Here is a 20,911-nt window from a genome sequence, read left to right as displayed (position 1 = left end):
TGAAAAGGCAGAGGATAGGTCACACAAAGAGGCTCAGGGACAGTGCCCAGTCCCTGAGTTCAAGTCCCATGACTGACAAAGAGAGAGAAAGCGGGGAAGGGAGGGGGAAAGGGAAAGAGAGAGGGAGCGGGAAGGAAGGAAGGAAGGAAGGAAGGAAGGAAGGAAGGAAGGAAGGAAGGAAGGAAGGAAGGAAGGAAGGAAGGAACGAGAGAAAGAAAATTGTTATACACAACCAGCAAGAGTCATTTCAGGAGTCTCTCAGTTTGCACTCTAACCCAGGATATCAAATTCATTTTTTTTTTCTTGTTCTTTGTTCTGTTTGAGATACCGTTTTTCTGTGTAGCCCAGGTTGCCTGAAACTAGTGATCCTCCTGCCTCAGCCTCCCAAGTACTGGGATTATAGTCATGGGCCAAAATGTTCAGCTAACAATGTCCATTCTCTCATTCAATTACCAACCTGGATGTCACCTGAGAGCAGGTCTGTATGGTACAAAATGAACCCCAACTTGGTACAGTAAATCTAATTTAACCACCAATTAAACCTGGGTTTCATAGAATTATCAAATGTTATTAAACTGCATTCTTCCTTTCCTTTCTTCCTTTAAAAAATTATTGAAAAAAATTATTGAAGAAAAACTACTCCACTAAAGGTCTGAGAGCAAGATTAGGCCCATGGACTAGACTTTGCTAAAGCCAGGCCTGGTGATACATTACTGCAGTTCTAGCTACACACAAGGCTAAGACAGGATGATCACTTCAGCCCAGGGGTTCAAGACCAGCCTGGATAACAGAGATTCCTCCTAGCTTTCTCAAGAAAAAAAAAAAAAAAAAAGTTGGGCTTGGTGGCAGGGGCTTGAAATCCCAGCCATCTACAGCTGAGGCAACTGGGTTACATAGTAAGACCCCATCCCAAACACAAACCAACAGAACACACCAAGATGCTAATCTAACCCTTTTCATTCTTGCCACTTCAGCTACAGGCCATCCAAATATTCCATGTAGGCCTGGCAAGTGAATGAGTACAGTTGTGGACAATGAATGCCCTGGCAGAGGTCTCCCTCCACTCATCTCTGCAGACCAGCTCCCTGTCTCTACATGGGGATTCCAGTGACTCTTCCAAAGAGCTTCCAAAGAGGGGCTGGGGATATGGCCTAGTGGCAAGAGAGCTTGCCTTGTATACATGAGGCCTGGGTTCGATTCCCCAGCACCACATTTACAGAAAACGGCCAGAAGTGGCGCTGTGGCTCAAGTGGCAGAGTGCTAGCCTTGAGCCCAGGACTGGCAAAAAAATAAAAGAGCTTCCAAAGAGTGTGGGAGCCCCCAGGGGACAGGGTGACCACAGCTACCACATTTCCTCAGCAGAGATCAAGCTTAGAGCATGCACCCTTGCCTGGGACAAAAGCAACACTTCAACAGTCAACACAGCTATTCAAAGCTGCAAGGGACATAAGCAAGCAGGGACTGAGGACTCATCATAGCGCAAGAGGAGATAGGGCTTGGGGTGGGCCTCAGTAACAAAGCATGGGTTCAATTTCCAGCACCAAGTTGGGGAAGGGAATAAGAGACATGATGATAGGTGTCATGTGGTATCCCAGAGGGGCCCCTGGTTCAGAGAACAGATGAAAACAAAGAAAATTTCAATAAAGCACAGGCTCTGAGTGAGAAATTCCTATGTGTTCAGGAATTGAAACAAATGAATCATGCAAATGTAAGGTGTTGATAATAGTAGAATTGGGGATATAAGAGAAATCTATAGTGAAGCTGTGATTCTAAGATTCTTCTAGAAAAAGGGTCTGAGAAGCTGATTTGTGAGTTTAACTCTCTCTTGACTAAGGATAAAAGTTTTCATCAGTGCTGAAAATTTTTAAAAATGTGACTGATAAATTAGTAACTCTAAGGAGATTTGAGGTAAAACAAGAACGATTGGCACAACCTGCTCTGTTAACAGGCAGAGGTAGCTGTTACCTGGACTTGAAGAACAAGCAAAAGGGTGAATAATAGGATTTGGAGACAAGAGACAGCCAGCTTCACTAAACAGCTCCTTGTGTTTAGGAGGCTGACTTATGGCCCTTTCCACTTTAGCATATACTGCTCATTAGCAACCCCGCAAAATTGCTCAATTAAAAAAATCCCAAGAGTGCCTGTAATCTTGTAAACCTACTTGGGAAGCTGAAATCAGGAGGATCATAGTTTGAGGCCATTTCAGGAGGCAAGAAGTTCACAAGGCTCCATCTCAAACGAAAAAGCTGGGTATGATGTTGTGTCTGACATCTCAGCTATGCATTAACAGGAGAGTTTAGCAGTTAACAGGAGAGTCTTGCTACAGGTAAACTCTGGAGGGAAAGTTCTTAAGACCCCTTCTCTACAGAAAAAAACTGGGCATGATGGTATGAACTTGTCATCCCAACTGTGTGTACATGACATACAGGAGGATCAAGGCTAGATAGTATAGATTCAAGACTTTATCTGAAAAATAACAAGTGGAAGAGCATCTGTCTAGGAAGCTTGAAGCCCAGAGTTCAAACCACAGAACCAGCACCACCGAAGGGGAAAAAGAAAGCTTATAAGAGATACTGCATGGTTTCAAAAGTCATAGAAACCATTTGTTTCCTTGCTCTCCATACCTAAGTCATGATCTCTAGTTCCACTGACTGTGATCAGAGGCCATCATGGCTTTGTATGATTCTCTGAGGGAAGGATAGTGAGTGAGCAAACCAGACCCTAAAACATGGCTGCCCCAAAGAGAAAGAACTAGGACCAGAATTCACATTTGGTTCTCCTACTCAAATACTTTTCCTATTTGAAGAAGCAACCTATGAAAACTACAGAAGTTTAAGCTGGGCAGTGGTGACTCATGCTTGCAATTCTAGCTACCCATGAGGCTGAGATCTGAGGATCTGTTCAAAGTCACCCTGGGCAGGAAAGTCCATGAGATTCTTATCTCCAATTCACCAACAAAAAGCTGGAAGCAGAAATGTGGCTCAAGGGGCAGAATATCAGCCTTGAACAAAAAGAAGCCTCAGGAATAGCACCCAGGCCCTGAGGTCAAGTCCCAGGACTGATGTAAAAAAAAAAAAATAAATGACTGATGTAAAGAAACAAGCAAATATATAAAAACAAAGCTACAGAAGTTCAAAACACAAATCTCTGCACATTTTCCACTGGAGAGTTTTGAGCAGGCTGCTCATGTATCCCACCCAGTCTGACAGTATACAGTTAGTGATGGACTGGTGTTCACAGAACACAACTCTATGGATTCATCATGGATCTTCACTACTTTTTGCAAAGAAAACAGTTTCTTAACAAACTCTGAAAGACCAACTACATACAGAAAGAAGGATGAATTATTTTTCCATATGTAGATTATAAAATCGGGGTTTGGAGCAAAAGAGAAACCACTGAAGTTCGCTAAGCAGGATGGTAACATGAACAAAATGAAACTGCATCGATGAAAACACTTGGGGTATGCAGGGGGTAGAAAAGAAGCCATAATCATCCAAGAATAAATTAACTCAAAAATCTGGGACTATCATGAAAAGATAAACATGGGAACCAACCAATTATTCCAAAATGTTGCTGTATTCAGCCTTGGGCAATATGCAGTAAACAACAGGCTAACTCATTTCTCTTCTTCAGTTTGAACCTATTCCACGTATTGTATCCTAAAATGCAATTACATAGAATTGCATTCAGAGCCTCACCATGTCTGTCTCAAGCATACCTGGCCCAGATGTTTGCACGGACAGCATAGGATGGGTGTTGGAGCCCCGACCCTGCATGCCAGTCAATAAAACGAGTCCAGTCGGCCCCAGACTCATCCAACTAACAAATCTGAACATACTTAGCTTCTGATTTACGATGCTACTCTGAGGGAATCCTAGAGACACACTGCTTTGATCCAGCTGCAAATACATCCCCAAAGGAAATGACATTTATGCAAGTTCGTGTGTGAGAGAGAGGCGCGCGCGCGCGCGCGCACACACACACACACACACACACACACTTCTTGGAGTTTGAAACAAGAAGGAAAATACACCAAATACAGAATAAATTATTCTGACCTGTATTTTTAAAAGCACTGAGGATATCATGTTTTCACAATGTAATTCCAGCAGCGACGGCTGGGTGCTGGTGAGTGTTGGTGCGGGTGAGGGTTGGCGAGGGTGCGGGTACAGCCTGCCCAGAACCAGGCCGGTCCTGACAGGCGGGTTGGCAGCAAGCACGGGGCGTTCGCCTCCCTAGCATCTTCGGGCGGACATAAAGCCCGCCGGCTCCCGCGGCCGGCCCGGAGGTCCGCGCGCCTCACTCGCCGGCCCCACGAAGGACCTCCGGACCCGGCCGCGGTGCCGTCCTTCCGCACTCACCATCTCGATGATCTTGGTCTTGCGGCCCGTCTTCCTCCTCAAGGTGAAAATGTACTGGGCCAGAACCACCCCCGCCACCAGCGCGCACACGCTGGCGCTCGCTACCGCGCCCATCCGCGCCACGGCCGCACGGTCCATGCGGGCCCCGAATACCTCAGACCGGAAAAGCAGAAGCCACCCGCGCAAACACAAGCTGCGGGGCCCCGGAGCCGCGCGCCCGGCCAAGAGGCCCCGACGCCCCGCCCCAGAAGTCCCGCCCTCTCTGCGGCCACACCCACCAGAGGGCCCTATCGGCCGTACCAGCTCCGCCCCCGGAAGGCCCGGCTCCATGAAGGTCCCGCCTTGACAGGCCCCGCCTCTTTTCCAGTAGCCACGCCCTAAATATTGGGGGCGGGGCCAGTGAGCGTTCTCCGAGGGCGTGGCTTGCGTCGCACTCCACGAGGGAGGCGGGACTTCCGCAGACCCCTCAGCTGAGTGCCACCGTGTAAGGTGTTCTGGCTCTGGCGGCTGCTCCCACGTGTCTCCGCTGAGGATGAGCGTGTGTAGCCTCGGGGCGGCCTCGTCCGGGGAGATGTAGGGTTAGGGCCACAGCACCGTCAGAGGCGCTGCCCGCCGCCTGGGCTGACTTCTAGGCCTGGGGGCTTGGTGGGGCCGCGTGCAGCCTGCAGGGCCATGTAGATATGCGGTACTATGACAACCTCGCAGCGGCCGGGAGCCTGGCAGGCCAAGCCTCTCTCCGTAGTCGGTGGAGCCAGAGGTGTCAGCAGCCCCAGTGTTCTGGGCTCCCAGCTGACTCCAAGGCTTAAACCATGTTTAACCCATGCCCCTCGGGGGCGTTGCTCCAAAGGAAGTCCCAGCCTGAAGGGCACAGTGTGCTAAGTGTTTAAAGTACCAAACAACATTTTCCTGATCAACTACGGGGCATCTGGTTTGGTTCCATATTTTAGCTATGACAAATTGTGCCGCGATGAACATTGTTGTGCTGGTGGCTTTAGTGTGGTCTTGATTGTAATGTTTTGGGTAGATGCCCCAAAAGTGAGGCTGCTGGGTCCTAGGGGAGCTCTGTTTGGCCTTCTGAGGAACCTCCATACTACCTTCCAGAGTAGTTGAACAAGTTTACATTCCCTCCAACAATGTAGTAGGGTTCTCTTTTGGCCACATCCCCTCCAGCATTTGTTGTTAGTTTTCCTGATAATGGGCATTCTTACTGGGGTGAGGTGGAATCTAAGTGTAGTTTTGATTTGCATTTCTTTCTTTTATGGCCAGTGTGGTAGAGTTCTTCATATGTCTCTTGGCCATTCTCATTTCCTCTTCAGATAAGTCTCTTTTTAGGTCTTTGGCCCACTTGCTGAGAGGGCCATTGGTTCTTTGGGGATTTGTTTTGGGGGAACTTAATTTTTTTGAGTTCTGTGTATATTTTAGATATGAAGCCTTTGTCTGTTGTATGGCTGGTAAAGATCTTCTCCCAGTCTGTGGGCTTTCTATTAATCTTGTAGGCTATGTCCTTCCCAGTGCAGAAGCTCTGCAGTTTGATGCAGTCCCATTTGTCCAACCTTTCTTTGATTTGTTGTATTTCTGGGCCTTTATTAAGTGTTTCTCCTATCCCTTCTTGTAGTGTTTTCAAGGTATCAGATTTTACCTCGAGGTCTTTGACCCATTTGGAATTGATTTTGGTGCAGGGTGATATATGAGGATCTAGTTTTAGTTTTTTACAGGTGTTTAATCAGTTTTGCCAGCACCATTTGTTGAAGAGGTTGTCTTTCTTCCTATTCTTTTAGCTCCTTTATCAAAGATTAAGTATCCATACGTCTGTGGGTTCATTTCTGGGTCTTTGGTTATATTCCATTGGTCCTCGGGCCTGTTCTTGTGCCAATACCAGGCTGTTTTATTACTATAGCTTTGTAATACAATTTGAAATTCCTCCGGCACTATTCTTTCTACTCAGGATGGCTTTTGCTATTCAGGGTCTTTTATTGTTCCATATGAATTTCTGGATTGCTTCCTCTATTTCATTAAAGAATGTTGTTGGGATATTGATAGGTATTGCATTGAATTTGTAGATAGTCTTTGGCAGTATGTGCCATTTTCATAAGGTTAATCCTCCCAATCCAGGAGCAAGACAATGTGTTATATATACACAATGGAATTCTATGCCTCAATCAGAAAGAATGACACCGCCCCATTCATAAGGAAATGGAAGGACTTGGAAAAAATCATACTAAGTAAAGTAAGCCAGACCCAAAGAAACATGGACTCTCTGGCTCTCCTCATAGGGAATAATTAGTACACATCTATGATAGTTCTAGCAGAAAATCACAATAGCTCAAGAGCTATGCCCATATGAACACATAAGATGATCCTAAGTGAAATGAACTTCAAGTTATAAAAACAAGTGATATATCACTGTTGTAGTTACTTTCAACATGCCAACGTGCCCTTCTTTTTTTCTTTTTCTGTATTCCCTTCACGTGGTTTTACCCCTGCTATCATTGTAACTGATTTTAATACCCTGGATATTGTATATACGTGTATTGGAATTAGGAAAAGGAAAGGGAACACCAAAATCTAGAGACAAAAGATAAAAAGATAAACCAATGCAGCAGCATTACTTACACAACTTTATGGTGTAAACCAACTGTACAACTCATGGGGGAAGAGGGAAATGGGGAGGGGGAGGTGGGGAAAAAATGAGAGGAGGTAACAAATTGGATAAGAAATGTACTCACTGTATTATGAAACTGCAACCCCTCTGTACTTCACTTTGACAATAAAATAAAAAACTAAAAACAAAACTAAGCCATTTTCTAAGTCAGGGACACTTAACATGTTCCCCAACTTAGAATAAACACATAGGCATCTGAAAAAAATAGAGATCTCAATAACCTTTAAAAAATGTCTATCATCAGTATAAAAAATAATAAGGTACTGAACAAAACTTACTGTGCACAACTTGACCATGAGGATGGGCTGGTAGTACTCCCAGGTCAGTGCCCTTCAGATTGCAGGTCCTGAACAGTCCTTGAAGGTCTGAACAGGCCAATAGCACACTGCTTTTCAGGGCCTCTGCCTTCAGTTTAGAGCTAATAGATTTATAGTCTATATTGTGTCATTTTTTTTTTCTTCCCTCAATGTTGGGATTAAACCGGGCCTTGAACCTGCTAGGCAAGGATTCTATCAATGAGCTACATATTCAGTATTGTAATTATTTTTTAAATTAATATGTGTGGGGTTATTTTTAACTTTTCCCTGTAGTAGGACTTGAACTCAAGGCCTCTTACACTTGTCTTTTTCTCTCATGGCTGGGGACTTGAACTTCAGCCTGGGCACTGTCCCTGAGATATTTTGCTCAAGGCTAGCACTATACAGCTCTACTTCTTTTTGGTAGTTTATAATTAAAGATGAGAGAGCCTCATGGACTTTTCTAAGTTAGCTTTGACTGTGATCCTCAGATCTCAGTCTACAGATGAGGATTACAGATGAGACCCCTCCATGCCCAGATGAACTCTTGATCCTCTTTCTCAAGCCTCCTGAGGGCTAATTTATAGGCGATCAGATCTAGCTTTTAAACCTAGCAGTATGGAGCTGGGATGTAGCTCAGTGGCAAAGCATTTGCCTAGCAAGTACAAGGTCCTGGGTTCAATCACCAGTACCAAAAAAAAAAATCTTCAAACTAGCAGTATGGATATAGGAACTGAGGAAGGATGACAAAGATCAGTGGAAGGAAAAGATGGACTCAACTGGCTCTTAGCTTTGAGAAACAAAGCCTAGACGTTTGAGTACAATTCAGTGGTACAGCGCTTGCTTAGACTGAGTAGGCATTCAATCCCCAACACTACAAAAACAAATTCTTCCCAAGTCCTGGACACTGGAGTGTAGGTGGCTTGTGTTCCTAAGGTGCTTTTACAATCTGCAGCATTTCCTGAGATGGGTGGGTCTTCTGTGCCCGGAATGGGTCTTCATTAATGAGGGGGTGATGCAGTTCCTAGAAGGAAGTAATAAAATTTTGGACCCTAAATGAACAGGGAAGTAGCAGTAGTCAATGCTGGATGTGTGCCAACACACTTGCCTTTGGCAAGATCCAGCTGCACTTTGGCTCAATGATGAATGCACCTGTCTCCTCTCACACAGGCACATCCCTGATCCCTGCTGCAGTTCACCATAAGCTACAAGGTCACTGGCAAGTGGGCTGTATTCATGGGAGAGGCAGGAAGTGAGGGATATATTCTGGGATATGGCTAGCTGGCCCAGTGTAGTATTTCCCCTACAAACTTTCTGGGTCAATACCTCTGTGTAAAGGTTAGGACCCCAGTAATAAAATCCAGATAGGTATACAAAATTTCTGATTGTTATAGGAACCCTTCTCCAAATCAGCTAGCTGTGAATATGAATGTGCACCTCTTATAGGGCAGCAGGGCCATACTTACTGGACTGAAAGATGATCACATTCATACTGTTAAATTTAAAAAGGGACATACATTACACTTGTACATAAAAATATCTATGTGTACCAGGCACTGGAGGCTCACACATGTGATCCTAGCTACCCAGGAAGCTAAGATCTGAGGATGGTGGTTCAAAGCCAGCCTAAACAAGAAAAACCGAGATGCTTATCTCCAATTAACTACTAGAAAACTGGAAGTGGAGTTGCTCAAAGTGGTAAGACTGCTACCTTTGAGCAAAAAGAGCTCAGGGACAGTGCCCAGGCCCCAAGTTCAAACGACACACACACACACACACACACACACACACACACACACACATGCCCTATGTGTTCATGATACACTGGAAAGTGCACTACAAATGTAAGCAGGAATGGGAGCCTCTGGGAAGTAACTGGGATAGAAATGAAGAGTCCAGGGTTAAAACTTTGAAAGTTGTTCCACATGTTGTTCCATGTTGTTCATGAGTACATGACTACACTTTAAAAAATAAACCATGAACTTTTATTACCCTCAACAACAGAAGGATCCAGCCAGAGGCCTATGGGCACTGAGTTCCCCAGGACGGTGGGCAAGGCTGGGGCTGTTCCCTTGTCCTACACCCTGCAGCCTTCCACAGGCGCTGACCCCAGTGACCACCAGGGACCATCAGGGAGAACACTGAGACACTCTCCAGCCTGGAACTGGAACTGTCCAGGCAGCACCTGGGAAAATAACTCACCCTGCTGGGGGTCAGCTGGTCACAGGAAGGAGTGAGCCCCCACAGCATGATGACAGTGTCTCCTCTGGGTCTGTGACTCTGGTCCCTTCACCCCCTGCTCTCCCAGTGCTTGGTGTAAGAGGACCGCTTAGACCACAGAGGGACCTGTCACTCCGAGTCTGAACTCGAACTTGACTTGGAAGACTTATGCTTCCGTTTTTTCTTCTTTTTCTTCTCTTTCTTCCTTTTCTTATGCTTTTCCTTCTTCTTCTTTTTCTTGTGTTTCTCTTTACACTCAGAAGAGCTGGAGCTGCTCTCATCCTCGTCTGAGGTAGAATCCTCCAGCAACTGCTTTAACTGCTGTATCCTAAACACAGAACAGGCCGAAGGATGCGATCTGTCAGTCAGTGCTTCTCTGTATGCATACGATTTAAAAGGAGCATTGGGGAAAGAGTCGGGCATGAATGTGTCACTAGAGACAGCACCTACACTTCACTGTCCTGAGCATTTCTGCACATTTCCAGTCCTTATCATTTCTAGCAGATACACACTTATTGGAACATGTCTCTTTGCTCACTTTTACTGAGTCTACCTTCTCCTATAATTCAGTGTAGCCAGCTGGAAAAGAAAATAAGTACTTGTCCTGCATGATAAAGTCAAATTAGATTAGAGCGGATTTTTCTGGGAGTGGTATACACGTAGAATCTCAGCACTCTGAAGGCTGAGGATGGCAAATACAAGCCCAGTATGGACTATTTATCTAGGCCCTGTCTAAAACAAACAAACCAGAATTGTCAATTGTATCCTACAAGATGACCCCACAGTGCTCTTAGAAAGCAGAGGAAGAGGCTGGTTGCCTCCCCCCACCCCACAACAGTATGTTGGGGTGTAGCTCCTACCTTCTACCATTCACAGTTACAGGACTTCCCTCTAGTACTAGAATGGTGGTCCAAACATTGTATAATCTAAGACTGGGAGGATGTTAGGTCAGATGACCTCACCTCACATCCTTTTCGTGCCTTTTATTCTCCCGAATGATGTCATACATGGGGTCTTCATGTGCCTGAGGATCAGAGAAAGTTGAATTAGGTTTCATGGACTTGACAAGTAAAATTTAAATTCTGTCATCAAAACTACTGTTTGATGGACCTTTTTTTTCTTAAAAAGATAGAATTACATATAATGAATTATGTATTTCAGGCTGGTTTGAATTTATGATTCTCCTACTTCAGCCTCCTAAGTGCTTAGATTTCAGGCTGTTACCATCTATCTTGATCCACTTTTAGTATCAATATATTCTTTTTTCCCCCTGGTGTCAGTCCTGTGGCTTAAACTCAGGGCCTAGGTACAGCCCTTGACTTTTTTGCTCAAGGCTTGTCCTTTACCACTTTGAACCACATCTCCACTTCTGATTTTTGAGTGGTTAACTGAAGATAAGAGTCTCAGACTTGCACAGTCTGACTTTTAACTTTGATTCTCAGACTAAGCCTTTTGAGTAGCTAGAATTATAGGGGTGAGCCACTGGTGCCCAGCTCTACTTCTTTTAAAGGGCTTAACTGGCTATAAAATCATTGGAACTACAAAAATATTTCTCTAATTAGAAAAACACAGGAAACAATTAAATACTCTTTAGGGAGAATACCCAAACACATGGTGGTATAGAGCTATGAAACTTGGAGAGTACAAATGGACAGGTGTCTACTTGAGCTTCAAAACGCACTGTGTATGATGTGTAAGAAAGACCACATATCAGAACATATAGACACATTCAAACTCCAAAGCTCCAGGGGATACAGACACCTGGTACTATCTGCAGACTGACTCTGGAAAGGCAAACAGCCTTGTACTTGGTGGCAAAAACTACCTATGGTTCATTTTTTTTCAGTAAGGAAAATATGTTCTACAATTACATAATTTACTAAGTAGCTCCTAGTACTTGCTTGTAAGCATACACTTAGAAGAAATATGAGAAGTGAATTATCTCAGGATCTCACGTTAACAAAAAAGGACAGCTCAGCATGGTTGTACATGGCTTACCATCCAGCTGAGGCAGAAAGATTTGAGTTTGAGGCCAGCATGAGCTATATATCAAGACCTGGTCTCCGAACAAAACAAAAACCAAAGGAAAAGACTGTCAGTAAAATGTACATTGTCTTAGGTCCAATCCTTAGCATCAAAACAAACAAATATGCATATATAGACACAGGGAACTTGAGGGTATGGATAGGAGTTGGGGGAGATGGAGAGACCAATAGAAGGGGTGATATCGATCAAGATGCATTGCACTTGGTCATATGTTGATTTGAAACCCCTTTATATGGCTACTTAAATAAGCAAAAAAACCAAAATGACCCCCACAAACCACCTCATACATGCACACATGGTTTGTGTGTGAAGTATCCCCTAAAGAGGGAATACAGCCTATGGGCTGAGGCTTGGCCTGCTGGAGGATGTAGTCACTGAGAGGTGATTTGATCATCAGGGGCTAGGTATATGAAGTTAATCCACTGGGGGGCTTCTAAGAGGCAGGTTAAGCTGGAGGAAATAGGTCACTGGGGCATAACTTTGAAGGCTGTGCCTTGTCCTACTTCTTGTCACTGCTGCCAGCTGCCAGGAGATGGGCAATCTTGCCCACCATGCCCCCCGAATGTTGTTCTGTCTCTCCTTTGGCCAATAGCAATGGAGCTAACTGATGGGGGACTGAAACATTTGAAGCCATGAGATAAACCTGTCTGCCTTCGAAGCCTTTCCCACAGTGATTGAACCATTTATTGAAGAAATTTCAGATATTATAAAACAATTAAGTATAAAGAACATATTTGGGGCTCGTAATTATTCACAGGTAGAGTGCTTGCTGAAATATGTATGAATACATTTTAAAAATCTATTATCTCATTTTCCAAGGTGAATTCCCATTAATCTCTAGTATATTTTTTGTTCATTATCTAGAATATGGAGAATTTGAATCATATGAGACATAGCTCTACGATTTTATTTATTTTTGGCTGGTTGCAGGGCTTGAGCTCAGGGCCTGGACACTATCCCTGAGCTCTTTTGCTCAAGACTGGAGCTCTACCACTTTCAGCCACAGCTTCACTTCTGGTTTTTGAATGGTTAATTGGAGATAAGAGTCTCAAGGGGACTTTCCTGCCTGGGCTAGTTTCTCGCTGCAATCCTCAGATCTCAGCCTCCTGAGTAGCTAGGATTATAATCATGAGCTACCAGCCATTAGCCAGCTCTATAGTTTTCATTTAGGTTTTTTAAAGTATTTTCCCACAACATTATAAGTCTTCCTACATCATAATGCAGGTTGCAGGTATAGGTCAGGATTGGAGTGCTTGCCTCTAATGCAGGAAGCCCTGGTTTTGATCTCGACAAAGTGAACATCTGGAGATTTTTTTTATTCTTTTTCTGTGTGTGTGTGGGGGAGGGAGTGTGCGCACACACATGCACACACATGCATGTTCGTGCGCATAGACAGGTTTTTTGCTGTGTAGTCCAGGTTGGCCTCAAACTTGGGATGCTCCTGCCTTAGGCTCTAGAGTGCTGCGATTACAGACGTAGATTACCACGCCTGGTCCTGTTGACTCCATGTTGATATATGCTAATAATTACATTCACAAAGTAGCATATTTTTGGCAGAAGTAGTTACTACATGTGAACTAATACCTCTCAAGGAGTGACTCTGCAAAAACACAGTGAGGAAATGGGTGATCTGCCTTACTATAATCTAGAGAGAAAACAACTTAAAACAGTAAAATATTTAATCTATAGGAATCTGGGAAGTGAAAGGGTTAATTTTAGTAATGCAACATGACTGCATATATAGTAAGTTAAAGGGGATCTGAACAGTCTGCTTTAAAAAGATACTAATGTCCCTAAGGTATAAGTAAAAAACATTTGACATACTGGGGATTCTACCCTAGGCAAGCACTCTACCATGGAGCTATATACATTAAGCTCCTTAAAGTTTTTTTCCTCGCAGGCTGGCATGGAACTTTGTGATTCTCTTAGCCACCCTTGCAGGCTGGCCTCAAACTTGTGATGCTCATATCTCATCCTCTCTGCTCATTGTCTGCCATTGTGCACCATCATAGCTTGACAAAATGTGTAACTTTGAGATACAAGGGTCTCTTCAGGTTACACAGGCCAGCCCCAAATTAGTGCTCCTTTTGCCCCAGCCTTCTGATAATCACTATGCCTAACTAAGTACAGTGTATTTTAACAGAGTTAATATGTCACCCAAGTGCAGTTATCAAAGCATACTTTGGCCAAGAGACTTCTGGGAACACCTTTCTGTGAACACTCATTCCCTGAAGACAATCTGGCTCACAGCTGTCCACCATCTGTGATCAATGTAATCAACACTGCAGGTTTACTTACTACTCTGAACTGCTCTAACTTTTGGTTGCCTTTGATAAAGAAAGGGCATTCTTTGTCACCGGTTCTGTGACCATACCGTTTGCAGCGCCAACCTAAAACAAAGAAAAAGGGAAACATTTCTGTAAGGCAAGGCAGTTTCTCACACTGAAGTTTTCCTTCCTCAGACTAGATGAGGCAGTTCTAAATGCAGAGGCCAACAGGGGGTGAAAGTGACATCCCAGAAAACAGTTTAGCCAGTGGCCTCCCCACCCAGCCTTAAGTCTTGTAGCTTTAGGAGCGAACTTTCCATTACCAGTGTTTATGAAGCAATGTGATGTGGACTTACTGCAGATGCGAATTTATCTTTGGTGTGTGTGTGTCTCACTCTGTCTTCAAAAGTGAATCTTTTCTATTCACCAAGTGGAGGAAAGTCTCATTTAGAAACACAAGTAAAAACAAGCTTCTTTCTCAGGTTGAATCAGTTACTGCACAATTACCTCAGTTTTAAGGAAACTCAGTCACCAGTTCTCTAAAAATGTGAATGCCATCACAACCCTGGCAGAACTCCACCTGCAGAGCAGGGCTGCTGTGCGCTTCGTGACATCTAGTAGCCTTCTAGTAGCCTAGCACATGTGCATGGTTCAGGTTCAAGTTCATGGTTCCAAGAACCTCCTAAAGCTCAGGCCTCCCAGTGTACCAAGGCCATACCACATGCAGATTTTGGTGCTTTCTCAGCCTTTGTGTTAAAAGAAACTTCTATTCCTAGGGCTTGGACTTTACTCTTTTGAAAGATATTTTATACTCTCTGGGATGAGAGTGCTCTGGTGGGCAGGCACGGAATGCTCAACTGTGGTGGGCAAGGTGCAGACATAGCAAGCTCTACCTGGGCAGAATGCCCGGATGTGGCCCAGGCTGTCTTATTTCTGGTATTTGATGGAACCACCTAGCACATCTGAAAGAGGATGACCCAGAAGAGAACAATTCTAAGATACTAGCCCTCTGATGTACCCTCAGACCCCAGGTTCCACGTGCAACGTCCTTTCTGTACAGGTGGATCACTAGGGAGAGGACTCCAGGGCAGCAAGGTCCTGAGCAAAGACTACTGGACTTGGGTCAAAGCTGGCTCTGCCCCTGCTGCTGGATTTTTCACCATCTCTAGCAAGCTCCTTCCTTCTCTAGAAATGGAGACCATGTCAGGACTTTACAAGGGGCAGGCTGAGAATAAGTTGTGGAAATTAGCACACTGGGACATTTGGTATGCACCTGCCCATCATGGAATGTACCTGACACCCTGCATAACCTACTCACACTGCATAACTTTGACTTCTTTCCCCAGGGGCATCCACAGTCCTTTAGTTGGCGCGTGAGCCAGAAACTCCCTGGCATGCTCGTTGCCCGGGACATCCGGTATGCAGTCTTCTGGCTTAGTCTCGTCTTCCTACAAGAGGGAAAAGCACGCATGTGTAAGCAACATGGGAAAGCCCTGGCCTCCGCTCCTCCTGTGCAGGACCCCACCACCACTGGCTTGGCCTTCACAGTGGGGCCCAAGGCCATCCTGGATCACCCCAGGAACCAGTTACCCCTGAAGGGAGAAACTGGAGCTCATGGAAGACAAGGACCTGAAAATCAATGCAGCTGCTACTGGAAGATGACCTGTGAGCATGGTGTTCTCACAGGAGTAAGACTCCATCAAAGGTTTCACCATGCCAGATAGGTGCCAGGGAGGAGCTGGGCATAAGAACTGACACAGGCCAGGTTACATACAACTGACTAGAGACTGCTTGTGACATTCTGTGGGCTCCCTGTGTAGTGCTCCGAATCCCCTTACTTCAGCAGCCATATAGGGAGCTAGGGGCCCCTGCAGAGGCACTAGTGAGAACACTGAGACCCCAACCTGGGGTATACTAAGGGTGGGGTACACCCCAATCTGTGTGAGGTGGATGAGGACCATGACAGAGCTCCCGAAGATGCCACCAGTGAGGGAGCCATGGCAGAGGAGCCCATGGGTGCCTGTACTGCTTCCTTGGGGTGGGCAAACATGGCTGACTGATTCCACAGAGACATACAAGTCACATAGCCCCATAGGAGGACCTGACATTAGCGTGAAGGAGAGAGGTTTTCCATGAAAGGAGGTTTGAAACTTCATGCAAAGCCAAGTGTCTAGCATACAGAATATAGAGGCAGAGCTGTGAATTCTAGGCCAGCCTAGGCTACCTAGTAAATTTGAGGTCAGCAATATAGTGAGACCCTTTCTCAAAAACAATAACAGAAAGACCACCCCCCTTCCCACAACAACAGCAAAAAGCCCACCAAACCACTCCTGTATTCAAGGTACCATGCACCCATTTTTCCTAGCTGGTCACTGAGGCTGCAAGCCCAGCCTGTGGAGTGACAGAGTACCAACCTCACACTCACCTTGATAAGCCCAGGAGGAGGTTTTTCATAACTAGAAGATAAAAAACAAAAAGCAAAACTTCATTCACTGTGTTAACAGATGTGTTTACAGCTACCTGACATGAAGCAGAGCTCTAGCACTCTTACAGGGACTTTAGCAGTGAGCTTTTACCCTGAGGCTGCAGATCACAAAGCCACTAGACTCCAATCTAGTCTCCTTTGGGCAACAGACACTGGGGCCTGAACTCCTACAGACCCAGAGAATTTACATTTGGGAAAAATGCTGGCAGGACACACTGCACAGGCAGGTTCCCACGCTCAAGAGCAGCTCTAGTGCTCTTCATGGCACCTCACAGCTTCCAAAGCAGGATGTGGCTTTCCAGCTCAATCTGTGTGTCACCTCTCCAATCTCCAGGCTGGTATTAATTTATGTTAATGCTTCTAACTGCAAAGGATGGACACACTTAACAATGTCCTTTCCTCATTCCAGTTCTCCATGTATGTATGCAGCATTGACAGGTGCTTTTGGGGAAATTAGGTATAGAGGGTCAAGGAGAAGAGGCAAAGGGAACGTGAAATGCTTTCCTGTCTCTTATTTGATACAAACACCTCAGTGGACGATGGATGAAAATCCCTGTGAAGTTTTCTAAGGGTCAAGAGTAATCTGCCTCTGAAGGTTCTTCAGTAAATGACTTGGTCTCAACTGATTTAGCTTCTTGGATTTGGTACAGTGCTGCTTCCAAAGCAGATGCTAAAAATACTTTGTAAAGGAATGCTGTGGGTGACACAGACCTACCTTAGCAAAAGCAAATGAATCCCGGGAAATGGTTCATTAGCATTGTTAAGGCATTGCCTCATGCATTGATAGTAAAATGCATAAATCAAAAAAAAATTCTGAGCTGTGCAAGTTGTACAAACAACATATAGCCAATTAAACCGAGGTCCAAATACATGATAAGTATTAAGTGTTCTTGCCAGGATGAAAAGGAGTGTCGTGGAATTAGAAACTTTGAAATACAGTATTAACAATGAACTCCCTAAAAAGTCCATTTCATAACTGGTTTGTAGGTCTGAAGAAAGGCAGCTAGTACTCTTTGAGTAAGCCAATACAGTAATGCCGCACATTTAAATTTTAAGTCTCAGCTGGGCACCAGTGGCTCATGCCTGTAAATCCTAGCTACTTAGTAGGCTGAGATCTGAGGATTATGATTTGAAGCCAGCCTGGACAGAAAAATTCCACAGGAGACTCTTACTTCTAATTAACAAGCAAAAAGCTGGAGGTGGAGGTATGGCTCAAGTGGTAGAGCACTAGCCTTGAGCAAAAAAGACAAGCAATAACATGAGACCTCAAGTTTGAGCTCCAGTAGTGGCATGCATACATAGAAATTCTCAAAGATATACTTAAGTACTATATATGTGCAATCAGTAAATGGCAATATGTTCAGGTGCCTAAAGGAATATGTGCATCTCTGTGCTGACAGTTAAATGTGTGGCTGGGTTGCAGCTTGGCAAGATAGTGCTGGACTAGCATGCATAAGGCCTGGGTTCAATCTTCAGGACTGAAAAGAAATTAGTAAATACCAATTATTTTGGACTATCTGAGACACCGTACTTGGAAGTCATTGAGATTGTTCTGGGGAGAAGAAAATCTTTATTTATTGGCTTTTTGAGACAAGACTCTCACTCTGCCTTGGACTCACAATCCTTCCTCAGTCTCCTAAACTTGGAGTTACAAGTATGGCCCACCATGCCTAAGTCTTTATTTTATGAAATATTTTGTTGTGCTTGTGAGCACTGGGATGTGATTTGAGACAGGCCTTCAGGAAAGCTTCAGGAAAGCACTGGGGAGGTCTTCAGTGACTGAGACGGCTGGACTACCTTGCCGGTACCTGCCTGGGGTCAAGGAGAGATAAGTACTGTGAAAATAAGGTGGCATAGCTGGGTGCTAGTGGCTCATTGGGTGCCTGTAATCCTTGCTACTCAAAAGACTGAGATCTGAGGTCATGGTTCAAAGCCAGTCCAGGGAAGAAAAGTCTGAGAGACTCTTATCTCCAGTTAATCACCAAAAAACTAGAAGTGGCACTATGGCTCAAAGTTACAGAGGGCTACCCTTGAGTAGAAAAGCTCCGGGACAGCACCCTGGGCCCTGAGTTCCAAGCCCCATGACTGAAAACAAAAAAACAACAACAAAAAAACAAAAAGTGAGGAGACATGAAGCGGGCCATCCACTCATCAGGGATGAATACACTTGGTTGCTACTTAATAAGCTCCCATGTGCTAACTTCTAACATATTGTCTTCCTTCCCAGGGGCTATGTAGTGACACACACCTGTAATGCTATTCAGGAGGAAAAGGCTGAGGCAGGAGGATGAAAAATCAAGATCAGGGGCTGGGAATGTGGCTTGGTAGAGTGCTTGCCTTAGCATGCATGAAGCCCTGGGTTCGATTCCTCAGTACCACATAAACAGAAAAACCTGGAAGTGGTGCTGTGGCTCAAGTGGAGAGTGCTTATTAGCCTTGAGCAAAAGGAAGCCAGGGATAGTGCTCAGCCCCTGAATTCAAGCCCCAGGACGAGAAAAATCAAACAAGATCAACCTGGGTAAATGAGACCCTGTCTCAAGAAGAAAAGGCAGCCAGAGAATAAACAGAAATATGAGAAGAAGACAGTTTGGCGGTCTTAGAGTGGAGAAGATGGGCCTGGAGCCTGGGCTTTCCTGGAGCCAGGAGGCCTGAACATCCTAACCCAGGGAAGGTAGGGCAGGCTTATGCCCTCCCACCCTACCCCAGGCATGGGACTGAAGACTTTTGTGGAGCCCAGTAAAGGATGTCCACCTGCTTACTCTGGGTCTCCACCTGAGGACCTGGGCATCTCAGTGCCTGACCCCGGAGATCCTAAGGAGGCAGCTCTGGGCCACGGTCCTCCTGGTGTCTCCCAAGCCTGGGTAGGAACGTTAGAGTCCCTTAAACATGCGCAGATGCTCAGGGGCAGAGAGAAAAACCAAACTGAAGACAGACATCAAAAGAAAAGTCACCAAGAGACAGCAGCAGTGAAGACGGAAAAATGAATCAACAGGTTTCCACCCTCAGTCTGACTCCACTTCGGGTTTCTTCTCTTGAAGAAGAGACCATCTAAACGTCCCCTGGGAGGGACCCCGCAACCCCTCCGTCCCCCCGCACCCACGCCCCCAGTCCCTGGCCTAGAGCTGCCCCCAACCTGGACCCACCGCGGGATGCATCCTTCTGCCACCTGCCACCGATGGGCCCGCCCAACGGCCTGGCTCCTCCACAACCCCGGCGACCTAGGACCTGCGCGCGAGAACCGCGCCCCTCACCCGCAACTCCCGGCAACTCCCGTCTACACCCCTCACCACGCCCCACCACTACCCCCAACTCCCACCTCTACCTTCCAGCACATCTCTGACCACGCCCCTATCTTTATCCCCTACCCCTATCTCCGCCCTCCTGCGCCCCCCCAACTCCCACCCCTGGCCCCCAGCACAGCCCTGCCCCCCATTCTCCCCACCCCCTACCTTTACCCCCGCCCTCATCCCCATCTCCAACCCCTATCTGCGCCCTCCTGTGGTCCCCAGCTCCCATCCTGCCCCTCCCTCCCTTTCCCCCGCCCTCCTCTGCTCCCGCCCTCCCCGCCCCCTCCCTCCCCTGGTCCCATCCCTCCCCTCGTCCGCCCGCGCCCCGCGGACTCACAAGGACTCCAGGTGCTGCAGCTGCTGCAGTTGCTGTGCGTCTCGGCGCCGCCGCTTCAGCTCCCGGCGCCGCAACAGCTCCTGTTCCGCCGGCTCCCGCGGCCGCCGCGCGCCCCCCGCCCGCATCTCCGGCCCCGTGTCGTCGCGACTCGGCCGGGACGACATCGCGGCCCGTGGGGCTCCGGGACGACACCAGGCACTTCCTCGGCCGCGACCCCGCCTTCCCGCCGCGGGTCCCGGAGTCGGAGATCCGAGCCCCACTTCCCGCAGCCAGGCCTGCGGGCGCCCCCTGGCGGCTTCGGGGGAGGGGCGGGGCCGGAGAGGACTTCCGGGAACGTCAAGGCGCAGGGCACGCCCCCTCCGGTCCAGGTTGGGCCTTTGGGCTGGAGCCCGGCGCCAGTCACTTGGGCGGTCTTACCCGCCACCTCCTAGGCACGCATGTTAGAATTACTAAGTTTATTTATCTATTTAGTTTTTTGGTCAGTCGTGCGGTTTGAATTCATGGCCTGGGCACTATCCCTGAGCCGTTTTTCTCAAGGCTAGCACTCTGCCACTTTGAGCCACAGCACCAGTTGCGTTTTTCTTGTGGTTAAGTTGGAGGTAAGAGTCAAGGACTTTTCGGCCTGGGCTGGCTTTGAATCGCGATTCTCAGATCTCAGCCTCCGGAGTAGCTAGGATTACAGGCCGGAACTAGTGGCGCCAGGATATGTTTATTTTTTAATTGAGTCTTCGTACACAGTCCAAGTAACCTTAAACTAAGCGTGGGGCATGTACTCCCCCTGCTTAGTGGCAGGATCCAACCATTTTTAGGTGAAGGCAGTACTCCTATGTAAATTCTTCAGTTTTCTCAAGCATGCTCTCTGGACTTAAAACATAGACGACGTATTTTGCATTTGCTGAGGTTTGGTGCTGCAAGTAATAAACCTCAGCATCGATTGTGCTGTCATT

At 46.4% G+C, this 20,911-nt stretch overlaps 2 protein-coding genes across 4 annotated transcripts in view; both read right to left on the bottom strand.

Annotated features, from left to right (window-relative positions):
• The window catches only part of Nt5c3a (5'-nucleotidase, cytosolic IIIA), a 48,166-nt gene extending 43,569 nt beyond the window's left edge, over positions 1-4,597 (bottom strand). Inside the window, exon 1 of one of the 2 annotated variants that reach the window (XM_048339497.1) lies at positions 4,365-4,597. In XM_048339497.1, coding sequence (XP_048195454.1) covers positions 4,365-4,502 — 138 coding nt within the window. In that variant the 5' untranslated portion in view covers positions 4,503-4,597. The remainder of the gene's footprint in view (positions 1-4,364) is intronic. The other variant, XM_048339499.1, reaches the window with a different exon arrangement.
• A 4,564-nt stretch (positions 4,598-9,161) lies between these two features.
• On the bottom strand, positions 9,162-20,252 carry Rp9 (RP9 pre-mRNA splicing factor). Of its 2 annotated transcripts, none has more exons than XM_048339502.1 (6): positions 19,965-20,252; positions 16,281-16,311; positions 15,174-15,303; positions 13,887-13,978; positions 10,505-10,566; positions 9,162-9,870 (listed from the first exon to the last, which is right to left on the bottom strand). In XM_048339502.1, the coding sequence occupies exons 1-6, from the start codon at positions 20,126-20,128 to the stop codon at positions 9,672-9,674; spliced, it is 678 nt and encodes a 225-aa protein (XP_048195459.1). In that variant the 5' UTR covers positions 20,129-20,252; the 3' UTR covers positions 9,162-9,671. The 2 variants fall into 2 exon arrangements, with proteins under 2 accessions (XP_048195459.1, XP_048195461.1); XM_048339504.1 differs by lacking the exon at positions 9,162-9,870 and adding an exon at positions 9,882-10,121.
• Between the last annotated feature and the right edge of the window lie 659 nt (positions 20,253-20,911).

Source organism: Perognathus longimembris, chromosome 2, assembly GCF_023159225.1.
Source record: "Perognathus longimembris pacificus isolate PPM17 chromosome 2, ASM2315922v1, whole genome shotgun sequence".
NCBI lineage: Eukaryota > Metazoa > Chordata > Mammalia > Rodentia > Heteromyidae > Perognathus > Perognathus longimembris.
This window is presented reverse-complemented; position numbering and strand designations above follow the sequence as displayed.